General features: G+C 34.0%; 1 protein-coding gene across 3 annotated transcripts in view; it reads right to left on the reverse strand.

Annotated features, from left to right (window-relative positions):
* Positions 1–350: 350 nt before the first annotated feature.
* The window catches only part of LOC117113228 (protein NO VEIN-like), a 40,374-nt gene continuing 15,005 nt past the window's right edge, over positions 351–25,719 (reverse strand). For 2 of the 3 annotated variants that reach the window (XM_033256514.1, XM_033256516.1), the window contains 22 exons: positions 18,575–18,700; positions 17,259–17,428; positions 16,247–16,449; positions 15,549–15,904; positions 14,927–15,184; positions 14,435–14,519; positions 13,423–14,001; positions 12,545–12,725; positions 11,571–11,706; positions 11,331–11,456; positions 10,854–11,001; positions 10,339–10,451; positions 10,072–10,228; positions 9,388–9,624; positions 8,341–8,574; positions 7,611–7,792; positions 6,009–6,213; positions 5,412–5,569; positions 3,256–5,116; positions 2,685–2,825; positions 2,373–2,498; positions 351–2,216 (listed from right to left, as the gene is read on the reverse strand). In XM_033256514.1, coding sequence (XP_033112405.1) covers positions 1,420–2,216; positions 2,373–2,498; positions 2,685–2,825; positions 3,256–5,116; positions 5,412–5,569; positions 6,009–6,213; positions 7,611–7,792; positions 8,341–8,574; positions 9,388–9,624; positions 10,072–10,228; positions 10,339–10,451; positions 10,854–11,001; positions 11,331–11,456; positions 11,571–11,706; positions 12,545–12,725; positions 13,423–14,001; positions 14,435–14,519; positions 14,927–15,184; positions 15,549–15,904; positions 16,247–16,449; positions 17,259–17,428; positions 18,575–18,700 — 6,579 coding nt within the window. In that variant the 3' untranslated portion in view covers positions 351–1,419. Of the gene's footprint in view, positions 2,217–2,372; positions 2,499–2,684; positions 2,826–3,255; positions 5,117–5,411; positions 5,570–6,008; positions 6,214–7,610; positions 7,793–8,340; positions 8,575–9,387; positions 9,625–10,071; positions 10,229–10,338; positions 10,452–10,853; positions 11,002–11,330; positions 11,457–11,570; positions 11,707–12,544; positions 12,726–13,422; positions 14,002–14,434; positions 14,520–14,926; positions 15,185–15,548; positions 15,905–16,246; positions 16,450–17,258; positions 17,429–18,574; positions 18,720–23,556; positions 23,876–25,719 lie in introns of those variants that run through there. The other variant, XM_033256515.1, reaches the window with a different exon arrangement.

Below are 25,719 nucleotides of genomic sequence, written 5' to 3' on the forward strand. Positions count from 1 at the left end.
CGGGAAAGTGTAACCCAAGTTACAAGGAAGATATTTATGTCTAGGGGACGATCCAGGTGGGTACAAATTTGAGGGTCATTTAAATTGCTTACGTCCCAGTTATAGATGGATAACTGCATGCCACTGGTACCCCCAACCAACTCAAATATTTTTGTTAATTACGCAACGATTTTTAGGCAGAGGCATAATTCTCCCTACCCGTAGGCGTTTGATGTCATTTGAAGCGCGAATTGTCAGAGCCTATTTTAAGGATATGACACATGACTCAGGAAGTGACATTTCCACCATGACGTTTACTATTGAATGTCAAAATCGCCGTTTGTCTCCCACGTAAATGAACATTTGGGCAATTCAGCTGTTCTCCGCTAAAATTTATTTCAGTATTATATGTCTACATACAAACTACATGCATTAATGTTAAGTCTTAAACACATCCGTGTTTGAGTTGTAAATTGAGAGTGGTGGTCGCTAGAGTGAGCTGTTAACATATTTAGATTGTTGGGCAGCAATGATCCAAAATGTTGCACCGTCACGAGTATCTACCCTATGTGCATAATTAAATGGAGCATAGTTATGTTCTGCCTTTCTTATAAAATGTGACTTGCATGAAATTAAAGAAAGCATAACGAAATATGAATTTTAAAATTAAACTAATCTGAGAGGTTTGGCAGAATAATTACAATAAAATAATTACAGCAGCTGGCCTATATAAAAAAATTCATCAATCATTAAAATAGCGTATTTAACTACTGTAACTGTATAAAAAGCTTTGATGTTTGCAAAAAATTATCAAGTGACGTCATGTGTCACCACTTCCATTATACCAATTGATTATTTTTACATTTTATTTGATCTGATATTTATAAAAGTATTAAAATATATGCATTTTTATTATCACTACTCTATATCACCTAACAACTTTCATGATTACAACATTAACATGGTTATATTTATAAAATTGATTCAACATATAAAACTAATTTAAGTAAATAGGTTATCTATATTTTATATACTTTTATAATTGCAAAATATTAATTATTTATAAAGCCCTCTGAGACAGAAAAAACGGGCACTACATCCACAACAATGGCACTGAATTTGAATAGCCCAGCCTAGATTGTGTCTTGGTCTTGTGACGCTGTTGAGAATTCAAATTCTTTATTAATAGGTTTACTCGACTCCTTAATTTTGTACTAACAATGTGTTGTTTATTTTTGTTGAAAGAGGATAATTATTACTCCGATACACAAATGCAAAACAGCTAAATATAAATCCACCTTGTCCTATGGTAACATCGAGTCAAGTACAATTGAAGAAACAGTCGTCTTGTTTTTTAAAATACACCTGTATTCAAATTTTATGTAGTATTCTAAAAAATATCGAAATAACTACACTATACTAAAATAAGATAAGCGAAATTTAAATTTTCATGAATAATACTACTTCTTTTTTGACCATTTTCTCACTGAGATTCTTCAGTGAACAAACTCTGACGGCCTCTTTCTTTCCAACGTTGTAAACACGATACAAGTGATAGTTCGGCGCATTAAGTTGAGCAAACGTTATTTCATTCGAAGAGATCTGGAAGTATTTCTTATCAGATGAATTGGTAGCTTTGACCTCAATGTATTCGGTATGAACACCTCCTTCAATATTTGTTTTTATTTCAATGTCATATGGATATCCAGTCTCATTTTGTTCATTTGCCCAAAGAACTGTGGATCTGACGTTGGACTTGCCTTCGTACTGGTTCTTTAAGAGGTGATACACAAGTTCTTCTCCCCAGCGTCCTATTATGTAATCACTAGGACTGGAAAATTTCCTCTGAGCGTCCTCAAAGAACTGCAAGTTTCGAAGATTAGGTGTAATATCCTCCTCAATCATTTCAACTTCATTGGGTGGTGACGGGCTAAATGTTCTTGTACTACTACCACTCCTAGGACTACTACTGAGTGACACGATTCTCTGTGGGTTTGGCGGAGTTTGAAATTGCTTATCGACACCAGAGGGTGGTGTTACTCTTTCTTTAGTGAAAGGTTGGTTAACATCTGTGGACTTACTTTGCCTCATTTTTTGTAAACTATTCTTTAAAATGTCTTTTCGGGAGTCACCAGTGCTATCAACAGTTGCAGTTAGTTGATGGTCATGATCGACTTGTCTCTCTTTGGTTAGATTTGAATTAGGTAGTTTTTTTGCCATATTTGAATCTCGTGTTGCTATCGAGAACAAAAATACTCACGTTTTAATCATGCAAATAATGTATCAAGTATAATTATTGACAAATCCTATGTATACTCTGTAATTCATCTGTGTTAAAAAAGTTCACTCTAAGTATTTGAGATTGATGGCGTATAAGAAAATGTAGAATTCACCTTTTTTTTCTCCTGAGACATGCTGTGTAGAAGATTTTTTCGGAGACGGGACATTAGCTAATGGTTGTTCTGGTTGAGGTAGTGGCCACTTCTCCAAAGACGCTTTATCAGATGGATTCATTGTCTCTAAAAATACAAAAGTTAATGAAAGATATTCAATATTATTGCAACAGCAAATATTATTATTTTTTTAAAATGCAGTTTAAAGAGGAACATCTTTCGTCACTATGTGTAGATACCGGAAATCTGAAGTGAGTTTACGCCTACTCGTACGATATTGTGTATCACTACTATAGATGATTATTAACTTACTATCCGTTTTCACTAGTTCATGAGCACTGGATTTAGGAGGCCAACTGTAGATGCCTGATCCTTCTTCAGCTTTTTCAAGACCACCTTTCCTATTTTTTTCTTTTTCGTTAACAGTTGGCAAAACTACCACTGGTTTCGTGGCTATAACAAAATAATAATAAGGGGTCTTGTATTTCCTGTTAATATGGCCTAATACCTAACACAACATGTACAGCTGGAGTCAAACGAATTAGGATGTTTCATCAATTGTATTTGTTAACTTACAATATTATGCTACGGTCGAGTCTGTAGTAGTACAGATAAATTCATTGCGCACGTATAATTACTGTAATTATACTACAATTCACCCAATTCGAGACCACCTTCGGGACCTGAAAATTAAAGGTGGTCTCGAATTCGGTCTCCATTTAGATGGTTAGATTCGTGAAAAGATTGAACAATGTTATCTAGTTTTTTGAAAAAGTGGTTTTGAATTAAAGAAGTCTCAAATTGAAGGGTGAACTTTATTAACATTACTGTATATACAAATGTAAACATATAAACACATGTTATGTTAGATAACATCACTTACCAGGGACAATAGTGAGTGCTTCGGACTTTCCAACTTCCCACAACTCCACACCTTCAACTCTTGATAAACCATACTCAGTGAGAAAATTATGGAAATCCTGGTTCAAATGCTTCATCACTAACATAAGGAATACATTTATCTCTTTTTGGCAAGCATTATCACCATCACTGAATAATTTTGCTATTTCTTTCCTTACAGAACTGTTTTCTTGAATATTTTGTTCAATCGCCTTTAATATGAAAAAGTTGCTGGTTATCGTACACTTCTGTTCTGTGGAACTTACAGCAGTTACTATTTCGCCATCCTTGGTGTAGTTAATTCTGTATATGACTTGAAGTCTGGATGCAGTCATGAAGTTCATGATTTTCAATTTAGATATTATTTTGACTTTGGAAACAAGCCTTTCGTGAATCTTGAAAAACTTTGAAAATAAAAAAGACTGCACGTATGGAACCACACGATGCATTAGATTCTTTAAACTTGGACACGGTTGAATATACTCTTCAATGGCTTCACGTTCAACGCATTCAGACAGATACTTGACTCCACATGCGTGTAGAAAGCATTGGACATTTTCGTATTCATTTGTTTCTTGAAAGTTGTCGCTAGGATTTCTCTGTAGCCCTTGTCTTTCATTTGGATTTTCACTAGCATCCCACTGAAGAAGATTTATATCTTGATTAGAACAGAACAGCTTTTCAAGTTCCTTTGATCCTTCATCAACTATCATTGGCTCATCGTCAAGAGCCACCCACCTATTTGCTTTCGTAGGGAACACTTTATATCCCTTCAGCATGTCCTTCAAATCGGCAGCTCTCTTGGTATCAACATTAATGGCAACTTTTTTTGCCGAGCTGCTTTTGCTGTAGGTATGACCTGAAATAGCACAATTTTCACCAAGAATTCCAAAGATCTTTAGGATATCAGCGAGAACGTTATTATTTGGCAATTGATATTCACTAGTAATTCTGACAAGCAACTGTAAATATTCAAGCATATTCGGAGTGTAATCAATCTTAAGTTGAATCTGAAAGAAATCCTCAATTGGCTCATAGACCTCGATAACAGAATCTCTGTTGCAAGACGCACCGTACTTGTGAAACAGTCTGGTAGGATCTATCCAGTATGTCAACGATTTATGTACAAACTTTCCAGTGACAGCCTTGTGCTGTTCACACAGACTAGAAGGCAGAAATACACCCGGAACCGTGTCAAAAAATTGTTTAAGCTGCTGTGGAGGTGAATGACTTTGTAGGTGACTGTAAACTTGCAACATATGTTTAATGGATGTGGTGAACTTTGCTCCTGAGTTCATAATCTCATCTGGTTGGCACTTTTTTCCTCTTGTACACCAACCTCGAAGCATGTCAAATAGAAAATTAATATCCTTTACATCCTCTCCTTTAAAACCTAAGAAACGTATAAGCTCAATATTTCCTGGTATTGGTCCATTAAGATACGGAACATGCTTATCAAAGAATTCATACAGAGAGTCTGAAGGTAGAAAAACTTGATCTGGTGGTAACAACCGTTTGGCAGTAAAATTTCCACCTTCTGGATTCAGCATGGGATTTGTGGAAATCCATGAAGATCTTAATAACAATTTTGCAAAACTTGATTCTATTGACTTCTTTTTTTGGCTGTTAATGACTAGTGAAGCTTTGACGAATTCATAAAAGTATTTCCATTCATTTTCAAGAATGCATAGAAAGTTCATCATAACTCTATGATTGTCATCAGTTCCCTTTGTGTTATTCTCGAAAAGATTCTCCAATTCCTTGCTCCTGCTATCTTCAACCTGGTAAAAACCATCACTTGGAACTGGCCATGCCTCATACTCACTGCACCAAACTGATGAAGTCTTAAAAATGAATTGTCAGTGTTTTAATTAGTCAATGTGAACATTAAGTACTGTGGACTGGGAATTGTATGGTCTTATACATAGTGTATTAAAATTTGTATAATATTACCTTAATCCAAGTAATGGGAAAACTTTACTCCCTGTCTGTTTACTCTGTCTATTTCAATGTTGGAATATAATAGTTGAAGAATAACCACTTATACTAAAAGCCTATACTGTATTAAGAATAGACTATGTATTTTAAACCTAAGGTATCTAAAAGAAATTGTCACATTCTGTCAAGGTATAAACCTACCAGGTCAGTCTTTTGTAGTCTTAATGTCTTTCTCTCAATAGCTAATAAGTTCCAAATGCCTAACTCAGAGAGAAACCATTGCCACTGTGAAATGTGTGACCCCGACTGCTGTTGGCTGCAACGTAGATAACATTCATCGACAAAATTCCAATCAACTCCTGGAAAATAAAAAGAATGATGCTTTGTTAATTCAATGTTTTAACATAACTGCTTACGTCTCTGAAAGTATATAAACACCATAATCATTTAAAGAAGCCCTTGCTATCCATCGCCTTAACCCTAAATTAAACTGTGGTCTCAAAGCATCAAGAGAGTTGAAATTGTTTATCTAATGTAATCTAACTCAACTTAATTGCCTCTCTCATAATCACCATTATTGCTATAATCACCATTGTTATTGTACTAGCTTTTAATCCCCTCATTTAAATATTGTAGCATTTTTTGTAATCACTGTCTATTTTCTCTATGGTCTAAGTTTTCTCAATCCTGATGATGACCCAATAAAGGTTGAAACGTTGAATCATGGCCTCCCTCTCTTTATTCGGAGTAACGTTCATTTTATGTTATTTTAACCATAATCATTATAATAACAGTTACCTGTTAGATCATTCTTTAAGTCATACTTGTTACCATATGCCTTTGTGAAGTGAATTGGTTCTCTGCTAGGGTTCACAAATGTCCCCTTATCAGTCTGTATTTGAGCCACTGATTTTATATCCGACATCTTACAAACGTCAGAATGCAGTTGCATTTGGTCTTTGATGTACACGATGTAGCTTACCAACACTGCAGCAGGTTTTTCCTTTAAACATATATTAAAGTCAGGCTCCGGAGGAAAAAAAATTGTTGATATGTTGTAAAACTGATTTTTTTTTTAAGACAGAAAAAAAGTAGTTTGATCAAAAACTGAGCAACGGTGAATGAGATACTGATTTTTGAATATTTAAAAACTGGGGAAAAAGGTGTAAAAATGGGCGGTTATGCCCCTTTTCCCCCAGTTTTTAAATATTCAAAAATCCGTATCTCGTTCACCGTTCCCCAGTTTTTCGTCAAACAGCTTTTTTCTGTCTTAGAAAAATCAGTTCTACAACATATCAAACTTTTTTTTTTTCCTCTGAAGTCTGACTTTAAGACAAATAATGTTGAAAATGACTAGTACAATTACTTTTATTATTGATGAAGAAATTAGAAAAAGAAACATTAAATTTAAATCAAATAATAATGTGAAAATATAGCATTGTAAGCACTTCAGTAACAAACATTTGTTTTTTCATCATGTTTATAGTAATAATAATAATTAAGACATGATTAAAATAACAAATAATAATGATATAGTATAAATAATATGAATTGTTTTATAAATGATAATAATTTATATAAATATATATTTACAACCAACTGGCCTAATATATCTGTTTAATAATGATATTAAAGGAAATTTATATAATTTGAGAACTGATTTAACATACTGTAAATGCTTGAATAAGCGCCGCTCTCGAATAAGTGCCGCTCTTGGATATCCGCCGCACCAAACATGATTTTTTTCGTTAAGCGCTGCTCTTGAATAAGCGCATTGGCGATTAGTATCCATGTGTGTAATGAAACAGGGTTTTAAATTCAAATGTATATACAGTGTTAAAATGAATAGGTAACACAAAGAAGACAAGCATTCCTTATAAATGTTTTTTTTACAATGATAGGACCTATGATAGGCCACTGAACTACGGAAAAACGTGAAATAGGTAACATGGGAACAGACAAGGAAATATTTTCTTTTATAAGCACCGCTCTCGAATAAGCACCGCTCTCAAATAAGCGCCGCACTGAAGCCTCTAAAAATTTTATAAGTGCTCTGGCGCTTATTCGAGCATTTATGGTACTTAGTTACATAATATCCCATTTAAAAAAAAAAAAAAAGAATCTTGTCTCTCAACTAGATTTGTGATGATGTCGCAGGTGCATCGCTCCATCAAGATTTAGCGGTAGGTCATTGTGATGCACAGGCTTTGGATGATTTCTAGATGAGTTCTCCGTATTTTTACTATCCTTGTATTCGTTTAAAAATTATTGTTATTAGCCCATATTACTGTAATGATAATATTTCTGCTTATTAAATAAACTTAAATATATCAATAATAATACTAACAATGTAAATATCTGTATTCTATGTACTTAAATATACATTTATTTTAAACATACTTTCCAATCATCAGATCTAAGCGCAGGTAAGATGTGATTGTGGATGACGTCACTGGGTTCGATATGGCAAACACCTAACTGTTCCATCATCAACATAACCTGGGAATTTGCCAAGCTATCTTGACAAGTCATAAAATCACCATGTAGTATGTACATATCCGATTCCAAATTCTGGATACTTCCTACAAGATTAAAAATGTTGAATATATATTTAAATATATTGGCCTGATTTTTGCTTTCTTCTACATCATATCAATGCTGGTTGTAATAATGATGACAATAATGACATTGATGACGACGACAATGATGAATGGTAAAAACTATGATGATGGTAGTAATAGTGATGAAAATTGAAATGTGATGATAAAGGATAATGATGAGTACTGTATGAAGGGCATGACAAAAAAATCAATAATTTTAATAAGGAAAACAATATTTTGATCTACTATTAGTATCTCTAATCGTTTGAATTTGGAATCTAACTACTAGCTGACCCGAGACACCCGCTGGGTCTTGCGAGCTTTGGTGGCCCTGCGTCTATGAATATTTGATGAGCAACAAATTACGCCCAAATACCAAAAACCTTTAAAAAAACCTTAAAACCTTATCTCACAAAATCTTTCTAGCTAACTAGCTCCCCCACATCTATCCCCCTACTTGACCTTTGGGCCTCCTATCTGCTCCCCGTCAATACTCCAAGATACGTCACTGATATAAACAATGATCTTACCCTGCGTTTCTTTCTTGGTAGCTTTACCGGTGGCGTATACATCAGTCCTTTGTTTTTCAAACGTCAGTGAAAAGAATACACTCTTGTCTTGGAGATCTGTCCACTTGCCATTGCTAAGTGGAATGATGGGAAGAGCTTGCATTTCTTTAATTGGTTCTTCAGATATGTCATGCTCTTCCTCACGGCAGCGATAAATACATGTTATCCACTTGGCAATGTTAGTGATATTTAATCCTGTTGGGGGAAAAACGTATGACAATGTAACAAGATTTACAATTTGACTAAACTGTACTGAAACACAAACTGCACAAGTTATTTAATGAGATAAAATTTAATTATAATTTTATTTAATTTGTTCATAAGGTAAATTATTATATTTGTATAGCTCATGTCAATTATTTAATATTTAGTTTGAATATGACTTTTTTTTTCTCACTACAGAACCAATAATAATTAAGTGTCGTGAAATATATTTACTATAGTTACATCTTTCATGGATTTGATGACGATAATGATGACGATTATGATCTTATGGGATATGAAACTGTGAACAGTATGTCCTGTGGCCTTAATGTTCTAATAGGGGAAATAGTTTAAGATCAAGTGAATGAAAAGTTGACGATGATGGTTTTAATGAATATATTGATGATGATTATAATAATGATTATTATAATCATCATCATATGTATATGTGACCACTCTCTCATTCTCATCACTTTTATATTGATTATAATTATGATTCTGATTCTGGATCAGGTGGGTAAAGCCGACCTCCTAAACCTCAAAAAAGTGTAAGAGTCTAACATGAGAGGTAGAAATAGGGTCGAATAACAGGAAAGGTCCACCACCACAGATTAAAAGGTGCAGTGTTAGTCATGACGATGATTATAAAAAGTATTATTGTAATTGTGATAATGGTGTTGAGAATAGTAGTTATGATAATTATGATGAAGGAAAAGAAAACGATGATTATAATGATAATGACCCCTTTTTATCAATAAATTAAATTGAAAATTATGGAATCGTCATAAAGCTATTAACATTTACCATCTGCTGTTGCTTTTAAAACCTCTCCCTTAAAGAGACTAATGAGATTACTGGTTGTGATGACTTTAACTCCAAGACTCTTCAAGAGGGCAACATTCAACATCGAGCTGACGACATTGCTCAAGAAGTAGCAACCAAGGTGGCAGTGAAGAACCTCTGGAGATACAAGTTCTTCTACCAATGGATCATGTACAATGATGGCTTCTGATGGCTGAGTCCACCTTTTCAAACCATTTCCTGAAAGAGAGCAAGATTTATAGGAAATTAAATTTCAGAGCGTTGGATTGGATTGGATGTACTTGGTGTGAACACCAAAAATTAATCCAAAAATTTAAGTCTGAAGACTTATTTCTATTGGGGTCTTTTCTGGTGGCAATTGGGCAGTACACATTGACATTAATTCAGGCGAGACCAACGGCTTTACATGATTTTTGTAAAGGGTGGGTGCACCTCCAGCTAAAACACAAGGAGAGCAGCGGATGGAATAGAACCAGGTACCAAAGGATCTCTACGGCTTAGCACACACACAGTGGCTACCACCAGTTTAGCCAAATGAGCTTTACAAATGTTATCCAATTTTATCAAATTTGTGCATTATATACACCACCACGTTACACTCATTTTTATCATCACCATCTTCGTAAATCATTTTGATCGCAACCCTCATGGGGATCGGACACGTACCATCCGGAACCTGAACAGGTAGGCATGGACTTGATTTAAGCTTCTGATGAATGTCCTTAGCGATGCTCTGGAAGAACCCCAATATCTGGCCCTCTACAGGAACAAACTGAAGGAATTTACAAACTGCAACTTCTTCATTATCACTACCATAATAGTTCTAAAGTAGAGACAAATAAATAATAATGGTATACATCAATACTTGTTCATGACAGAATACTAATCCTAACAATTAATACAACGGATATTCAATACCAATAAAGAACTCACTTTGAAAAACTGTAAAGCCTTGATAAACAGAGAAGGCAAATGCTGCTTGATCCACTGGTTCCAGGCACTGTCACTGTCAACATCTTCACGGGAAGACGGAATGTCAAAATCGCCTAAAACAAAAAGCAAAATAGGCCTAAGTAACACGTCCAGGTAGGAACAAATTGTAACAAGAAATTATAATCACCATCATTTCCCATCATTTAAATTGTAAAGAGTAAAGAAGATGAAGCTGCGAGTGTGAAAATAGGAACATATATACCCTAATCATGATGCCCCTTCAACGAAAAGTTGTTTTTCATTTCTATGAAAAACGTTTCTGTAGTGGGATTTGCACCCGCAGCCTTTTGCTAACAAGGCGAGTGTCATATAGTCGCAGCTAGGAAATATTAAAATCGCAGCAATACTTAATTTATAACAACGGCCAACATATTAATTGTTTTGACAGTTTCATAAATTGCAACCAATCCTGAATTCAGGTCTCTGGATTATAGTAAAAGAATTATTATCTCTACCTTGTATAATAAACTTAAAGCCATAGCTTCTCAATGGTAGATATGCAAATATGTATTGGTCTTTCAATACGAACTCCGATGCACTTTTGCCTTTTGGTAGAGGAAATGCCAAAGCAAGTTCGGTAGATTCCATATTAGCTCTGTCACACTAAAGAAAAAGTTTAGAGGAACAAAATCAGTATGCAAAAAAGTATGAGAAAATAATGAGTAAATTAAGAAAAATTAGGTGCGTTGGAGGCCAACTAAACAACATACTAAAGTCGCCGATGGTATTATAATGAATCTACACATGGAATCCATGTTGCTGCGTAGCACTATGTGACAGAACCTGCCTTTATGCATTGTTTCATTTTGAATTAGATGTAGAGCACATCTTGTTCAAAATCCCTATATACCTTAAACTAATGTATAGAATTAGACATTTACATCACTATACAATATATATATTTCTAAACTGGAAGGCATGAACAATCTTACCACTGATTTGTTTACACTGATCATTTCCTTTACAACGAGCCAGAAATCTGTTCCATCAGAATGTTTAATTTCAATGACATTTTTTTGATGATCAATTCTTTTCATCTCTACTACTGTAGACTTTGGCTGTTGGAAGTAGAAGTAACAGAACAGTTGATGTATGTATGTTTTAACATCACACATTTTCATTTAACTGTGTTAAAATAACTGATTGTAACATGGACATAGGTATAACTTTACCTGATTTACAACTTGAATCGATCTAAGCCTGTGCAGGAAAAGTAGCAGCGATGGTTGGATGTCATCGAATCGATTCAGAAGCTTGTTTGTTTTACAAACTTCGTCTTTCAAAGGAAGCACAATTCTTGTCTGCCACCTGTCCAGGTGTGGAATATCACGGTTAGTAACAATATAGATTTGAATTGCTCATCTACTAATCTAAGTCTACAGGTTTCGCAGGTTAGTAGAATCATTCCATCTTAGAAATATGTGGCAAATCAAAAAGTTCATTGATAGGAAAACCTGTCATGCTGCTATTAGGCTCTTGTACTTTAAAGGTTGGATTTCTGGCAATTCTCTTTACAATTCTATTGAAGAAAGATATTCGCACTCTGCAAAACCTTGAAAATGCTGTTGCCAGACTTATTTTTTCTTATAAAGCTTGTACACTCACATCTCTCATTTGTGAACTCTGTTGTTTATGAGTCCAGCAAAGAATCAAATTTAAAATACTTCCTAGAGTCTGCAACTCTCTTTCGTTCGTATGCCAAGCATACATATCCAAATTCATTAACAAACGCACAGATTTACGATCAACTCGGTCGGCCTATGCATTATATCTTGCCAGACCAATGTTCAGTAAGTAAGGGACTCTGTACCTGTGTATAGAGCCTTGATGGTGGCAACTCTATCATACAGTTTCAGACATGCCTTAAAACCTGCCTTTTCAATTAAGTTCTGGGCATTTTTAAGACTGGATTTAGTCATTTTTGTTCCCATTTCATTTAATATTGTAATTCTTTATTGCAATTGATTTCTTTAGTCTATACGGCATATTCTGTTAATTTTAGATTGGGTGGAGGGAAGTGAGCGCTTTGTAACCGCAAGGAAAGGCACTAAAGAACTACCAAATAACGAGTACTGGTCAAAATTACATAAATACTTGGAAAAACAGGTAGTTATTGCATTTTTTAAAAATAAACTGTCTTATATACCCCTTCGAGTCTTTGTCACCATTTACAGTAACATCTTCTACATTGGAAGCACCTATCCACGTGGGAAGGATGTAGCCGAGGGAGTCAGCCTGCCGGTCAAAGCAGATATGAAAGCCATTGGAGTGTATTTCTGGTCTGTCAGTCACTCGAAACACAGACTTGAACCCAATTCCCTTGTGACCTGTAAAAAAATTGAATGCATTTGAAGATGATTATTAAATACAAAATCAGTTACATTAGTTTTTAATGCACATGTTTATTGATTGTTACCTTAAAATAAATCCATAGAAAAAAACCCAAAGATTTGTTTTAGAATGAACTAAAATGAGAATAAACCTTGAAAATTAACAAAGAATAAATACTCTATTTTTTAATGTCATTGCAGGATGCTTTTCATGGTGAGAAGATATATTTATTTATTTTTTTATGAAAGTTCGGTATACAACCTGGGGAGGCAGCCACATTATCGTTTTTACTAGTGCCAAATAATTAGCCTCCCCTTTAAATAAACACCAAACGGATACAGACTGATACAAACATAGTCATTAACTCGCCTAACTCTCTTGAGAGGGTTATTCGAGGAGCTGAGCGTTTTTTGTTGTTGTTATAGAAGATATTAACATATCATTTAAATAATTAACATATTATATTCTGAAATATGTTTCGTTAAAGTAGTTCAGTTTATGGAGAGAGTGGTTCTGTTTAGCACGAATCTTATAAACAACATAACTAAATTTATAACTGCGTGTCACACACTTTAAAATGATATGGTATCAGGAAAGATGTCTTATGACGACTAGAAGCATTATTTTTTAAACAAATGCTGCAGATAGCAAAAAGCCATCTTTACCTGGGTGTTAATTTTTTTAAACTATTACCTATGTATCCGTATTTATGTTTCCCTTTGGTGCTTCTGCCAACATCACACAGTGCATGTATGTTCTCTGCGCTGAAGCCCTTTTCATTGTTGTAGACAGTAATGTGTCCCTCTTCCAACTGGAACAAGAGTGATGGTTGTTTGCAGTCGTCGTTGTATGTGTTATCGTCAGCATTCTGTACTAATTCAAGTACAAAGTGTGTATCTTTACTGTAGAGTTCGGAAGAGAGTCGCTCCAAGCTTCGTGCGATGCGACCTTTCTGAACTGTCATCAAACTTTCACCTTCTTTGCTCAAAATGGCGCCAATACCAAATTCTTTGTTACGAATATTATCAACGACAGATTTACAAAGTTGCATTTCGTCCTGATATTGAGCAAGTTTTGTTGGTGGTGTTTTCTGTCCTTGCATTTCTACTCCGTTGTTCTCTGCAGTATCATAATAGGTATCATGCTCTTCCATTTTATCCATTTCTGCTGGTTTGTTTTCTTGAGTTTTGAATTCACTTTGAACTTTATTTCTGATTTCTGACTCCTCTCCTTCGAAGTCTTCCACAATTTTTTCAGCATGAGTATATTCATCTGAAATCCCATTATTTTTAAATAATAATAATTTCAAATTCATATTGATGTACCAAAAGTACAAAATCTTAGCATAACTCTAGTTAAAAAAATTTCCGTAACTTTTGCTTAGAACCTATTGAAAGGAACTGGACTTGCAACAATATTGTAGGCCTCTTTACGAAGAAATTATCTCCAGTGTAAACATATTAACCATGTCCAAACACCTAGAGGTTCTAGTTTTTAAAATAGTAAAATTTAGAAACGCAGCACATTTATGGTGTATGCCAGCTAAGTGTGACTATAATGGCTGTTAAAACTAGGAAACCTTTAAAACTTCATTGCTAGATTCGCTTCAAATACAATAATTTTACAGTAAATTATTAATATTATAAAAAAGTAATTATTATGACATTAGTATAATTAATATTAAATTTTGATAATTATGAATTACCATTTCCTGATGATGCATCCACAGACGTTTTAAGTTCTATATCTTCATCTGTATCAAAATTCAACTTATCTTCCTCCTCTGGACTCTTCAATGTAAAATAGAATGTATAGTTAAATTGTTGTGATGCATGCATACTTACACACACATGCATACTCACATGCCCAGATACATACATACTGTACATACATTTACCTTACCTTACCTTATCTAAATTGAAACAATGCATTATTCAGACTATCATAGACGAATACAATGAATTAAGTATCAAATAAATAGTTTTTAATTCATAATAATTAAAATATTTATATAGAACTAAAAACTGATTGAAAAGTTGTACTGTATAGAATATTTCTTGAGTTAATTCTCCAACAAATCATGCTTCCTATGAAGCAAGTTTATAGGCTAAATCTAACTTATATATTTTAAGCTACACAGATGGCAAAAAAGCTAACACTTGAATATTTCACTGGTTAGTCATTAAAAAATTATTACCATGAATGATATGTCACTTTCGGGTTTATCAGTTTCCGGCCGAAGCGACGCAATGTCAATGAGATCTTCTTGCTGATTGTCTACACCAGTACTTGAATATTCAAGTTTGAGGGTAAAGGTTTCTGACCATTCAACAATTCCCAGCAAGAAACCGAGTTGTTGTAATTTATTCAGCTGTTTTGTGGTAACACATGAGTCCTTCAGCAGCTTTTTTGACCTTTTGTCACCAATAACTTCAGAGAGGGGCTTTAGAAACACCTAAGATACCAAAAGAAAAAAAAATTAATCATGAACGATATAAAGACACTTCTCCCTGGCACATATATGGCACAATTGGTAGAGCATCTCATGATAATCAAAATTTGGAGACGACTTTCAATGGAAATATTACAAGAACTATTTATAAAGCTATTTATCAACTTTATTAATAAAGTATATACGGTAGTTACTTTTTTTAATTGATGTGAATGAAATTTTGATTAAAACATTTGCGAGTATAAAACATGAAGTACATATATATACTGCTGTCGATTTTGTTTTGTTGCTGTCACTGTAGTTGTTATTGTTGATGATAGTGTTAGATATTGGTGTACAATTTACACAAATAACTTTAGACACATACCTCCGCCACAGCATGGCAGATCTTGGTTGGTATTAGAACCATACAATCGAAAACAAAAGACGCCACCTTGATGTCGGCATCGGTTACTTCAGGGGGACCACCGGGTACCAAAGAAACATCTTTGGAGGATATTGCTTTAAGTGCTGATTCAAAATAGTTCTGCAGCAAATCAAGGGGAGCATTTTGTATACCATCTTTCATCAGGATCGACACTAAATGCCCAGCTGTGAGCCTAGCATCCTCTTCAATTGCTGAAGTTCTAAAAACTTCAGGAGAGGTTTTGGAAGCCAACTTCAGCAATACGCCTGGCTGGGTCTCCAAGGCAAAGATCTTGATAGGTTCGTCCAATTGTGTATCTGAAAATATCAAATACACATCTTCGTTGTAATGCTTTAAAAATTGTGGCTGTTCAAAAATGATCTTTATGCATCTTGCTGTTAATAATTCAAAACATCAACATCGAAAAATATTTTTTTTTTAATTTGTAGGATATTATGGGAGTGTGATTTAAACTCGAGTTGTATGTGGAAATGTCCAGGAGTTCCACAGTAAATGTTTTTGAAGGTATACCTATCAGTTATATCAGTTCAAACATGTTATTTCTATTGAATAGTACATCACATAGTGTTCAGTTAAGTTAAGTATTCATATTATTCATGATAAACATTGCTTTAAAATTCAGGTGTTGTGATACAAACCTTCTTGCTCATAAGGTACCTCAGCACCTGACCATTTTTCAATAAAGCCCTTTAGCTCCCCGTATTCAGGTTTGAAAATCAAATGCCACTGTGACCACTCAGACAAGTCCTCCAACAAAGGAGCAGAATTCAGAGATAGTAAGGCGTTGCACCGGCTCTGGTGTCCACGCATGCCCACAGGATTGCCTGAAACTTGTTTGGTTCTTCAACAAAGATATTTGAAAACAAATAATAGTAGGTCAACCAGAGGGTTCTACAAAAGGGATCGAAAGTACAGTAACATATTTTATGCTCCCGGGAATTGGGACAGTCTACTACCATGAGCAAACAACAAAAACTAATTCATCTCTAGCACATTCATGATATTTACATGCTTTAATAGTAATTAATAATTATCAACTGGCTCTCAGACATAGGCTGCCAATGGGTATCACACCACGCATAGCAAAGTCAAACTAGATGTGTTAATAAAGCTATTCTTCTGACAACGTGGAACCTCTGGTTATGTTGTTGCAATATTGAAACTGAAAAACTGTTATATTGTTTGTGATCAAAACTTGACAAATTCACAAAATTAATTGTTAATTTACAAGATTAAAAAGTAATTGAAATCAGATCAAAAAAACAGATCAAAATAATTCAATGTTTGTTAATTATTTACAGACTTTTTACTCTGACAAGCATTTAACTTATGGACTTTAACGTGACGAATATGAGAAACGGGTTACTTTTGCATCTGGTGGTTGAGGTGCTTACTTCGTAATACCAGGGTTCATATAATTTTCTTATCACCTAAACATCTCTACTTCATAATCCTCATTATATTTTCATATTTTCGGAGGGTCCCTGAATATCAGCTGATATTCCAAGAAAATTTGGAAGTGTCGCCCTCTATAAATATTGGTCTGAAAACAGTTTAAGGCTCTCGAAAGAACTTGAACCACAAATCCCGACTATATACATTAAGTAAAAGAATTACAGATAAAATACAAAATATAGTTATATAGAGTACCTCGTTCGAGTGCATACGGCTTGTTCATAGGTGATGCAGTTCTGCTCTTCATCATGCTGTGTAATCTTTGCCTTAGAAATCAACCTTTGCAAAGACCCTCTTCCAAATGAATCAACTGATGTTGTCTGGAAATATTCGCATAAGGCCATCTCAACGATTTTCTTATCATTCTGAAAAGAATTGATATCAATGATATAATAAAGTATATAAGAAATATAACCATAATTAATTTTCTTTTTTGACTATTAATAATATAAATATATAAATGAATCAATTGCACTTAATATACAATTACAGATACAATTACTAGATTAGATTTACATATATACAATTACAGTACTAGATTTACATTGTTATAATGAGAACTAATGTTGAAATTTAAAAATAAAAACAAAATAATATTTTATAAAAAAGTTCTGAGGTAAAAATAAAAATCACCTTGACGCTACTCGATTTGAACCAGAGTTGCAATGGTATTAATGAGAGTGATGTGGGGAGTTCTAACCATAATGGCTATAGCATCCGACTCCGTTGGTAATAGTAAGTTGATTTTCAGTCTTTGGATAATTTAATAGGTTGAGGGCAAAGACTGTATTGCATGATAATTCTGTGTTATGAACCTAACTGTAACTAGATTGAAACACACGCAGACTGCGTTAACATAAAAGTTTAATTAACCATTTATTAATATTATAAATTGTAGAATGACGTATTTTCTAATATGACCACTTGTCACATACTTGTGTAGCGCTTTCTACTACAAAGAAACTAAAAATGAATTAATGAGGGGGAGGAGAAAGGTGCACACCCCTAAATATAAACATCTTTGCTTGGACAAAGTTTGAGGAAGATCGAAGAAAGTGACCAAAGTGGTGCACAGGAAAACCCTGTCAGCAAAACAAAAAAAAAGAAAAAAAGAAGGAAGTTGGGGAAATGGGATGGAATACTAAAAACAGAACACAACAAAAAAAAAAAAAAAAAAAGAGAAAAAAAATCTGCTGTCACGGGAACTGCACACAATCAAAACAAAAACAATAGTGTTTCTGCTCTCGCAGAAAAATTCACTTACAGTATGCCTGGTCATATTACGACCATTAATTATCTAAAAGGGTAAGAGACAACCTGTACAATATTGTTTGTTCAGTTATGGATAGATGGTAGTAGTTTAGCACTTTCCATTTATAGACTAATCTTCATAAGTTTAGCCAGCAGTGAAGCTAGTGTTTTGTAAGTGAGAATGTACAAGCAAGTAGGTGAGGCTGGCTGTTGTAATTGGATGACATATGGTTAGGAATTCAAAAATGTTATATACAAACCATGTTCTGCTTTCCACACTGTCTGATAAACTCAATAAGATCATTTAAAGATGGGTGATATGGTGTTCCCTGATTAGATTTTTGGTTGGTTGCCCCAAGGATACTTCCACCAAATTGTTGAAGCAGCTGTAATGCACATGAAAGACTACAAGTTAAAATAACAATTTACTATTAAAAGGATTTGATTTTTATTAATTATCATCAATAACACCATCAACATCACCAAATCATCATCATCACCACCATTTCGTCATCATAATTCAATTCAATTCAATATACATTCAATCAATGGATGAACATAACATAAATAATTAAATTTCAATAACAAAATTCCATTGATAAGGATCAAGTTACAGTATAGAAGCAGTTAGGCTTGTCTCTCAATTGACCCTTACAAAGTGCAAAATAGAATAACAAAAAGCACAATTATTATACCAGTACCATACACACATCCCCCTCACCCGCACACTTACACAAAAAGAGTATTTGCAGCATAATCAGGTGCTTTATATATACACATACATACATATACACACACCAGAAAGGAACCAGTAATTAAGATTATCTAATTCTTCAATGAAGAATTAGATAAACTTATTACTGGTTCCTTGCAAATGAACATTTGATTAATAATCAAAAGAACAATTATATTTTAAGATTCTGATTTGAGTAGTAGTATCGTCAGCGAAAGACACAACCTGCAGGGTGTCACTAACCCGTGTTAAATCATTTACGTATATTATTAGGAAGAGTAATGGTCCTAAAACCGATCCTTGTGTTAAAGGTATCCCAAGTAGGACTGGATTGGATTGCATTTATTTGTGTAAACACCAAGGATAACCCACGAAAGTCTTGAATTAGACTTATTTCCAGTGGGGTCCTTCTGGTAGTGATTGGGCAGTACACCGGGAGACAATCCCCTACTCTTTTCCGAAGAGTGTACTGCGTCCTTTAACGTGCACATGTGCGATAAATGCACACAGGACCAACAGCCTAAACGCCTCATCCGAAAGACGGTGCGCTTTTGTAACTTGTATTTCAGCCCTCCAGCTGAAACACATGGAGAGGCAGCGATGGGAATTGAACCAGGGACCTAAAGATCTCCACGGTTCAGCGCACACACAGTGGATACCACCAGATTAGCCGACTGAGCTAACTGCTCTCTCTACCTTTGAGGTTTCCTTTAAGTTGAATAAATTTATGAGTATAACAGTCTTTTTGCTTTTCGACAAAGTTTATTAAAGATGTAATTATATTTAGTGTACCTTAATTTATGTTCAGAATTTTGTGACCCATGTATTTAGTATAAAGTTTCTTTTTACTGCATTTCAAAAGAGAAGTGCACATCCAAGGCTGTTTTTGCTTATGTGTTTTCATTTTGCATTTAATTTTAATATAGTCTGATTATTATAAATACAGTAGAAAGAAATATTTTAATAAAATATCAAAGGCAATCTCATGATCACCATTATACACTGCAGACCAATCAGTTTGTGACAAGGCATCATTAAATGAATCTAAATCTTTAACGTAGTAAGAGGAACAATTTGTATTAGTTGGATGTCCTAGATTATTGTCAATAAGTTCAACCAGACCTCTGCGAGGGCCAAGGTTCCTATGCGGTCATTCGTGAAATATTGCACTACTGTATTTGTGGTGATGTAAACATGGTAACAAACAAAACCACGGAGACCTCAAGTGTTAATCCAGCAGTTATTTTTTTTTTTTTTGTTAAGTGGTGGTCTACATATAATGCCAATTTATGTTCTTTTTTTTTTTCTTTTTTTTATTTCAACGAAAAGGGAATCACATAAAGTTTTGGGAAGGGTGAAATCATTTTGAAGTTGAACATTAAATTCATTTCGTAAAACATTCTCCATATACAGTACGTATACATATATACCCACAATAATATAGTTAATGATTAATTAATACATTTACAGAGCGACATGTCTGGATAAACAAATATAATAGGTTGGTTAAATACAGATATGACACCCATAAATAACATAAAAAATAAAACATAAGCGAATAAAGGTACTTGAAGATAATTTTATTATGCATATTAGGATTCTTACAAAGCTAAATTTAGTTGAATTGAATTGCTCAGGCATAATTTATTGAAATTATTATACTTATTTTAATTATGTTAGTATGATATGAAAAAAAATGAAAGTGTTCTTCATGGTATAATATTCTGACATAGATTTGCAGTCAAGATCATGTTACTGTATGTATAAATGTCCCTTATGAAATACAGATTTTGAGCCATCATTGTATGAATGAATATGAATAAAGTCACATGAAAAAAGGTCAAAAAATCAAACTCACCAAAATCTATTGTGTTTGGTATCGTTGGAAAGCTCTTCAAATGCTGAATAATGTTTTACAATACACACAGTATATTAAAAATGGTGTAGTTTTCCATACATTGTCCCGTAAAGTCCAATTACGGCTTAGAGCACTCACTACTACTACTACATAGCACTTTACCACTGAGCCTTAGTCCCAGTCCAAATGGATTCCAGTGTGGCGGCCACTGGGCCCTTACTACTGTACTAAGCTAAGCTTGACAATTTTTTTCTATAATTTTTCTTTTCTATAATTCAAAAACTAAATAGACCAAAATCTCACAACACACTCTTTGGCAGATTTATTAGAAGTGGTACATCCAACTACGACCCAGCATTTTACTATTGAGGTTTAGCCAGTTACAGTATGTAAGCCTGTGCATTTTCTGGGGAACGCTTAGTTTCATATTACACTTTTGTTTATTTAAGAACCACCAAAAGTTTGCTCAGACTCAGTGTCTTTTTGCTGACCTCAAGCTCAAAATGTTCTTTTTTTGTTCTTATTTTTACACATTTTTCAAATATAAAAAATTATTATTGTATGGCAGTATATTACTGTATTGTATCATACTACAGAGCCATACCTATTGAACATCAGGTATAGATAAGATTTGTTAGTTTTTGTAGTTTTTTAAAAATAGAAATCTCATATGAAAATTCCGATTTTACCTCAGCCTCAATTTGTTCTTATTTTGTTCTTACTTTTTAAGCAATTTCAGCCTCAAGGTCCTTATACAATGTGTTCTTATAAAGTGAAGGAAGCAAAATGTATTTAGCATTCAGCTAATCAGAAGATTTCAATCATCAATGGCTACATTACAGGTAAGTACATTTAGGATGATATAAGGTAGGATATAAGGGTGATCCTGAGGGAATGCTGTAGCCTCACCAAATCATCTCAATGGCCCAAAATCGCAACAAAAACTGGAGAAAACTTGTGGTTGCCTGTTCCAAAGCCGACTGATGATGATGAATGAAGGTAGGATGGGAGAAAAATTAACTGAACTTTCTGCACCTAAGGCTATTCTTGTTGCAGTGAATACATAAATGTATTGATCTAAGTTCCAATGTAGCTTTGCCAATATAATGCTTTATCAAACAGTATACATTCAATCAATAATTATCAGGGGCGGATCCATGGAGCACAGCGGCTATCCTTAACCTCACAAAAAATAGAGAAAAAATAAAGCAGAAAGTCCAGAAAGAGAAGTCCAGAAAGAGGAGAGCATGACATTGCTGTAGGCCTACTCTAAACAAGCTAATTTTTATGTAAAACACTAAAGCAAATTTTCGATTTAAATTCCAACAGTGTCTTTCAGTGTGTCAAGCATTTTGAAACAAAATTCTTTTTCTATCCGCACCAAGTTATATTCTGTAAGGTACCATAACAACATTTACCACTATACAAATTCGGAGACAGACAAAAATTACTTTTCCCACGATAAGTGTAGGCATACGACTTCTGGATTATTTTTTTTCTCTTCAGGCTAAAAACTACCAGTATAAAGACGTTTGGGTATCAAAATTTATTGATTGTTTAAATAAAAGTGTTACTTCGATATCACATTTCTGTGTTGCTCTGAAGCATGATAAGGCAAATTTGAATAAAATGATCATCGTTGAGATCCAATCCATGGTGTTTTAGACCTTTATCATCCGAATATCCAAATTATTGGGAGAACTATCAGGTAACATATTTTAATCAATTCATGCATACAATATTGAATATTATTAGGCTTACTATCTATAAATGGATAATCATTTATTTAATTCTATATTTATTGCCACATTTAAAGGCACAGGCGGATTCTAAGGTCGGTAGGGATTCAGCCAGCACCGCATTGTCAAAGTTCATATTTGATTGCTCGGTAGTAGTGAGTAGGGCCTCCCTGGGGCTCATTTGGACTTGGATGAACTAAACGTTGGTCAAAAATGTGGGTTGTGAGTGTGTGAGATTTTGGTCTATTTGGATTTTGAAAATTATATAAAAAGTTACTGTATTGTTAAGGGGTTGTAGGGTAGTAGAGTAGGGGGACCCATGGCCACTCCAGGGTCCATTTGGACTGGGATTTGGATCAGAAAGCACTTGCATTACACCACTGTTAAGGCCCAGTGGAAGTAGGAGCCAACCCCTTCTTTCCACCACCTTGGCAGCTCATGCATTACACATCTGAGTCCTGTTTAATTTAATACGAAGTATGCCATAATTTGAATTTACAAGACAATATATGGAAAACTACACCATTTCTGATTATGTGTATTGTCAAACATTATTCAGCATCGAAAGAGCTTTCCAATGATACCAAACATGATATATTTTGGCGAGTTTGATATTTTTATCTCAGAATGTATTGTTAGGTATAGGTGTAATGCAATAAAATGGTCAGTGTATAATTCCCTATTCTTTGACATCAACAATAACAAAGTTTTATCATTATGTGTTGTGTCTGATGACGTGGATAAAAAAAAATGGCACCTAACTTTTTCGGAATTCAGCACACCAAAAATGACAAAGTTAGCCAATAAAATCTATTTTGGCACAAAAATCTAGCTGGAGCCCACAATTTCTGACATAGCAAACCATACTATAAACTTAAGCATGGAATTACCTAAGCATGGTATCCACCTTACCTCATTCACTAGCGAGCGTTTGAATTTCGTGCCCCGCGCGATTCCTATGTCCGTTGAAGCGGAAACTTCACTGGTGGAGGTGATGGGGTTTCTGGATCAGCTACAGGTTCGGCTAGCTTAGGCTTAGCAGGAGAATGTGAAGAACTCAGGGTTTTCGTGTTTTTTTTTTCGATGGCATCGTGATAAATTATAGTGTAAATATTGTTTAGAACACTTACAGTAAAAATATAAATGCGATCGATTCAGCAATATGTTGTTTTTTTAAGTATATGTAATAGGGCCTAGTTGACGGAGCAAAATTTTAGTTGTTGTTCACCTCATCGCGCCCTCTAGCGTGTTGATGAATGACGATATAAGATCTTTGATGACGATCATTGGGCTTATTCGACAAGTTCATTTCGTTGAGTACAAATTTTCGTTGAGTATTATTTTCATTCGACTGGTGTTAAATAGACTTCGTTAACAACGAACCAAAGTGCGTTAATCAAAACCAAAACAAACATGGCCGATTGGTGAGTTTATAAACAACATTTGCGTTAATATTACTTACATTAAATTTCATAAAATAAAAATTATAATATTTATCCACATGGAGTCAAAAAATAATTGTAGGCTATTAAACAGAATTCAAAAACTTGATGAAAATATATTTTTTACGAAAAACCCATACTACCACAAGTTGAAGCAATCTTGATTACGCAACGTGTATCGCGGTAGCGATTTTTTTTTCCGTACGAAACATTTACATGAAACTCCACTCGGGCCGTCTCGACTGAATCGACCCGAAATTCTTCTATTGCAGATTTCAGGTCAAAGGGTCATCAACAACTTCTGATCTGATCTGAGAGAACGTCGCTATTTTTTAAAAATACATTGATGTTACCATATGCCAATACTAATGGGTTGTTTAAAATGACATAATATTTGATTGAGCTTCACGAGTAAAAAAAGGTTATTTTAACTTGAGTTACATATGTGGCAATTTTTATTTTTTAGTTAGGTCTGGGTTTTGCATAATTACCTAGGCCTAACTACCTTTCTGGGGAAAGCACAGAGAGTAAGGAAAAGCGCGTTTCATCAAATGAAACAGGGTGACAGTTATTTTCAAATTAAGAGAAGAGCTGAGAAGAGGCACCTCTAAAATACTGGATGCCATAAGCCTTGCCAAAATGGCGGAGTACCAACGAATGTATAAATGAGGCCTAAGCCTAGTTCAGGCATAGTAATCTGCAGATTCTTGATTACAAGACTAGACCAGGTTAATTACATGTAATGCCGAAATGATTATTTGTTATTATTATTATTATTATTATTATTATTGTTATTATTATTATTATTATTATTATTATTATTATTATTATTATTGTTATTATTATTATTAATTATTGTTATTATGTTACTAAAACCAACCTGTAGGCCTACCTTAGGGGAACTTAGACAATGGAGGAATTAGAGAACAATTAAAAAAAATCGACGTTAAGGGGAAATAACAGAAAAGATATTCCCCCTGGGCTAGTTAATAATTATAGGCCTAGTAAATAGTATGGTTCTTCATTACAAGGCTTAGGTCAAGGTAATTCATGCTGAAATTATTATTATTATTAATTATTATTATTATTAATTATTATTATGTTACTAAAACCAACCTGTAGGCCTACCTTAAGGGGAACTTAGACAGTGGAGGAATTAGAAAACAATTACAAGGCTTAGGTCAAGGTAATTAATGCTGGAATTATTATTATTATTATTATTATTATTATTATTATTATTATTATTATTATTATTATTATTATTATTATTATTATTATTATCATTATTATTATTATTTAACATTAATTACATTACAAGGATAGTTTGGCCAAGTACACTAACGCCGCCGAATGGTATATTTTATTTATTTAATAATATTTCTCTTATGCACTCTACTTTTTATTTCATGCTTAAATTTTTTTCCATTTTTTTTTCTTCAAAATTTCAATCAACGTCTGTATGAAAAGCGTGACTGTTGGTGTCAGCCTAGGACCCTAGGCCTATACTAGGTAGGACTTAACTTAGCCTGTAGTTAGGCCCATAGTTTATCCACTTTCTCTCTAGCCTTTGGTATTACTGTACCTATCAACACTTTATAAAAGGGGGTACTAGCTGTTGTTGTTGTAGATAATA

The sequence above is a fragment of the Anneissia japonica genome, unplaced genomic scaffold, assembly GCF_011630105.1.
Source record: "Anneissia japonica isolate Jap-2015-1 unplaced genomic scaffold, ASM1163010v1 scaffold287593_len981703_cov172, whole genome shotgun sequence".
In the NCBI taxonomy this organism is placed as follows: Eukaryota; Metazoa; Echinodermata; class Crinoidea; order Comatulida; family Comatulidae; genus Anneissia; species Anneissia japonica.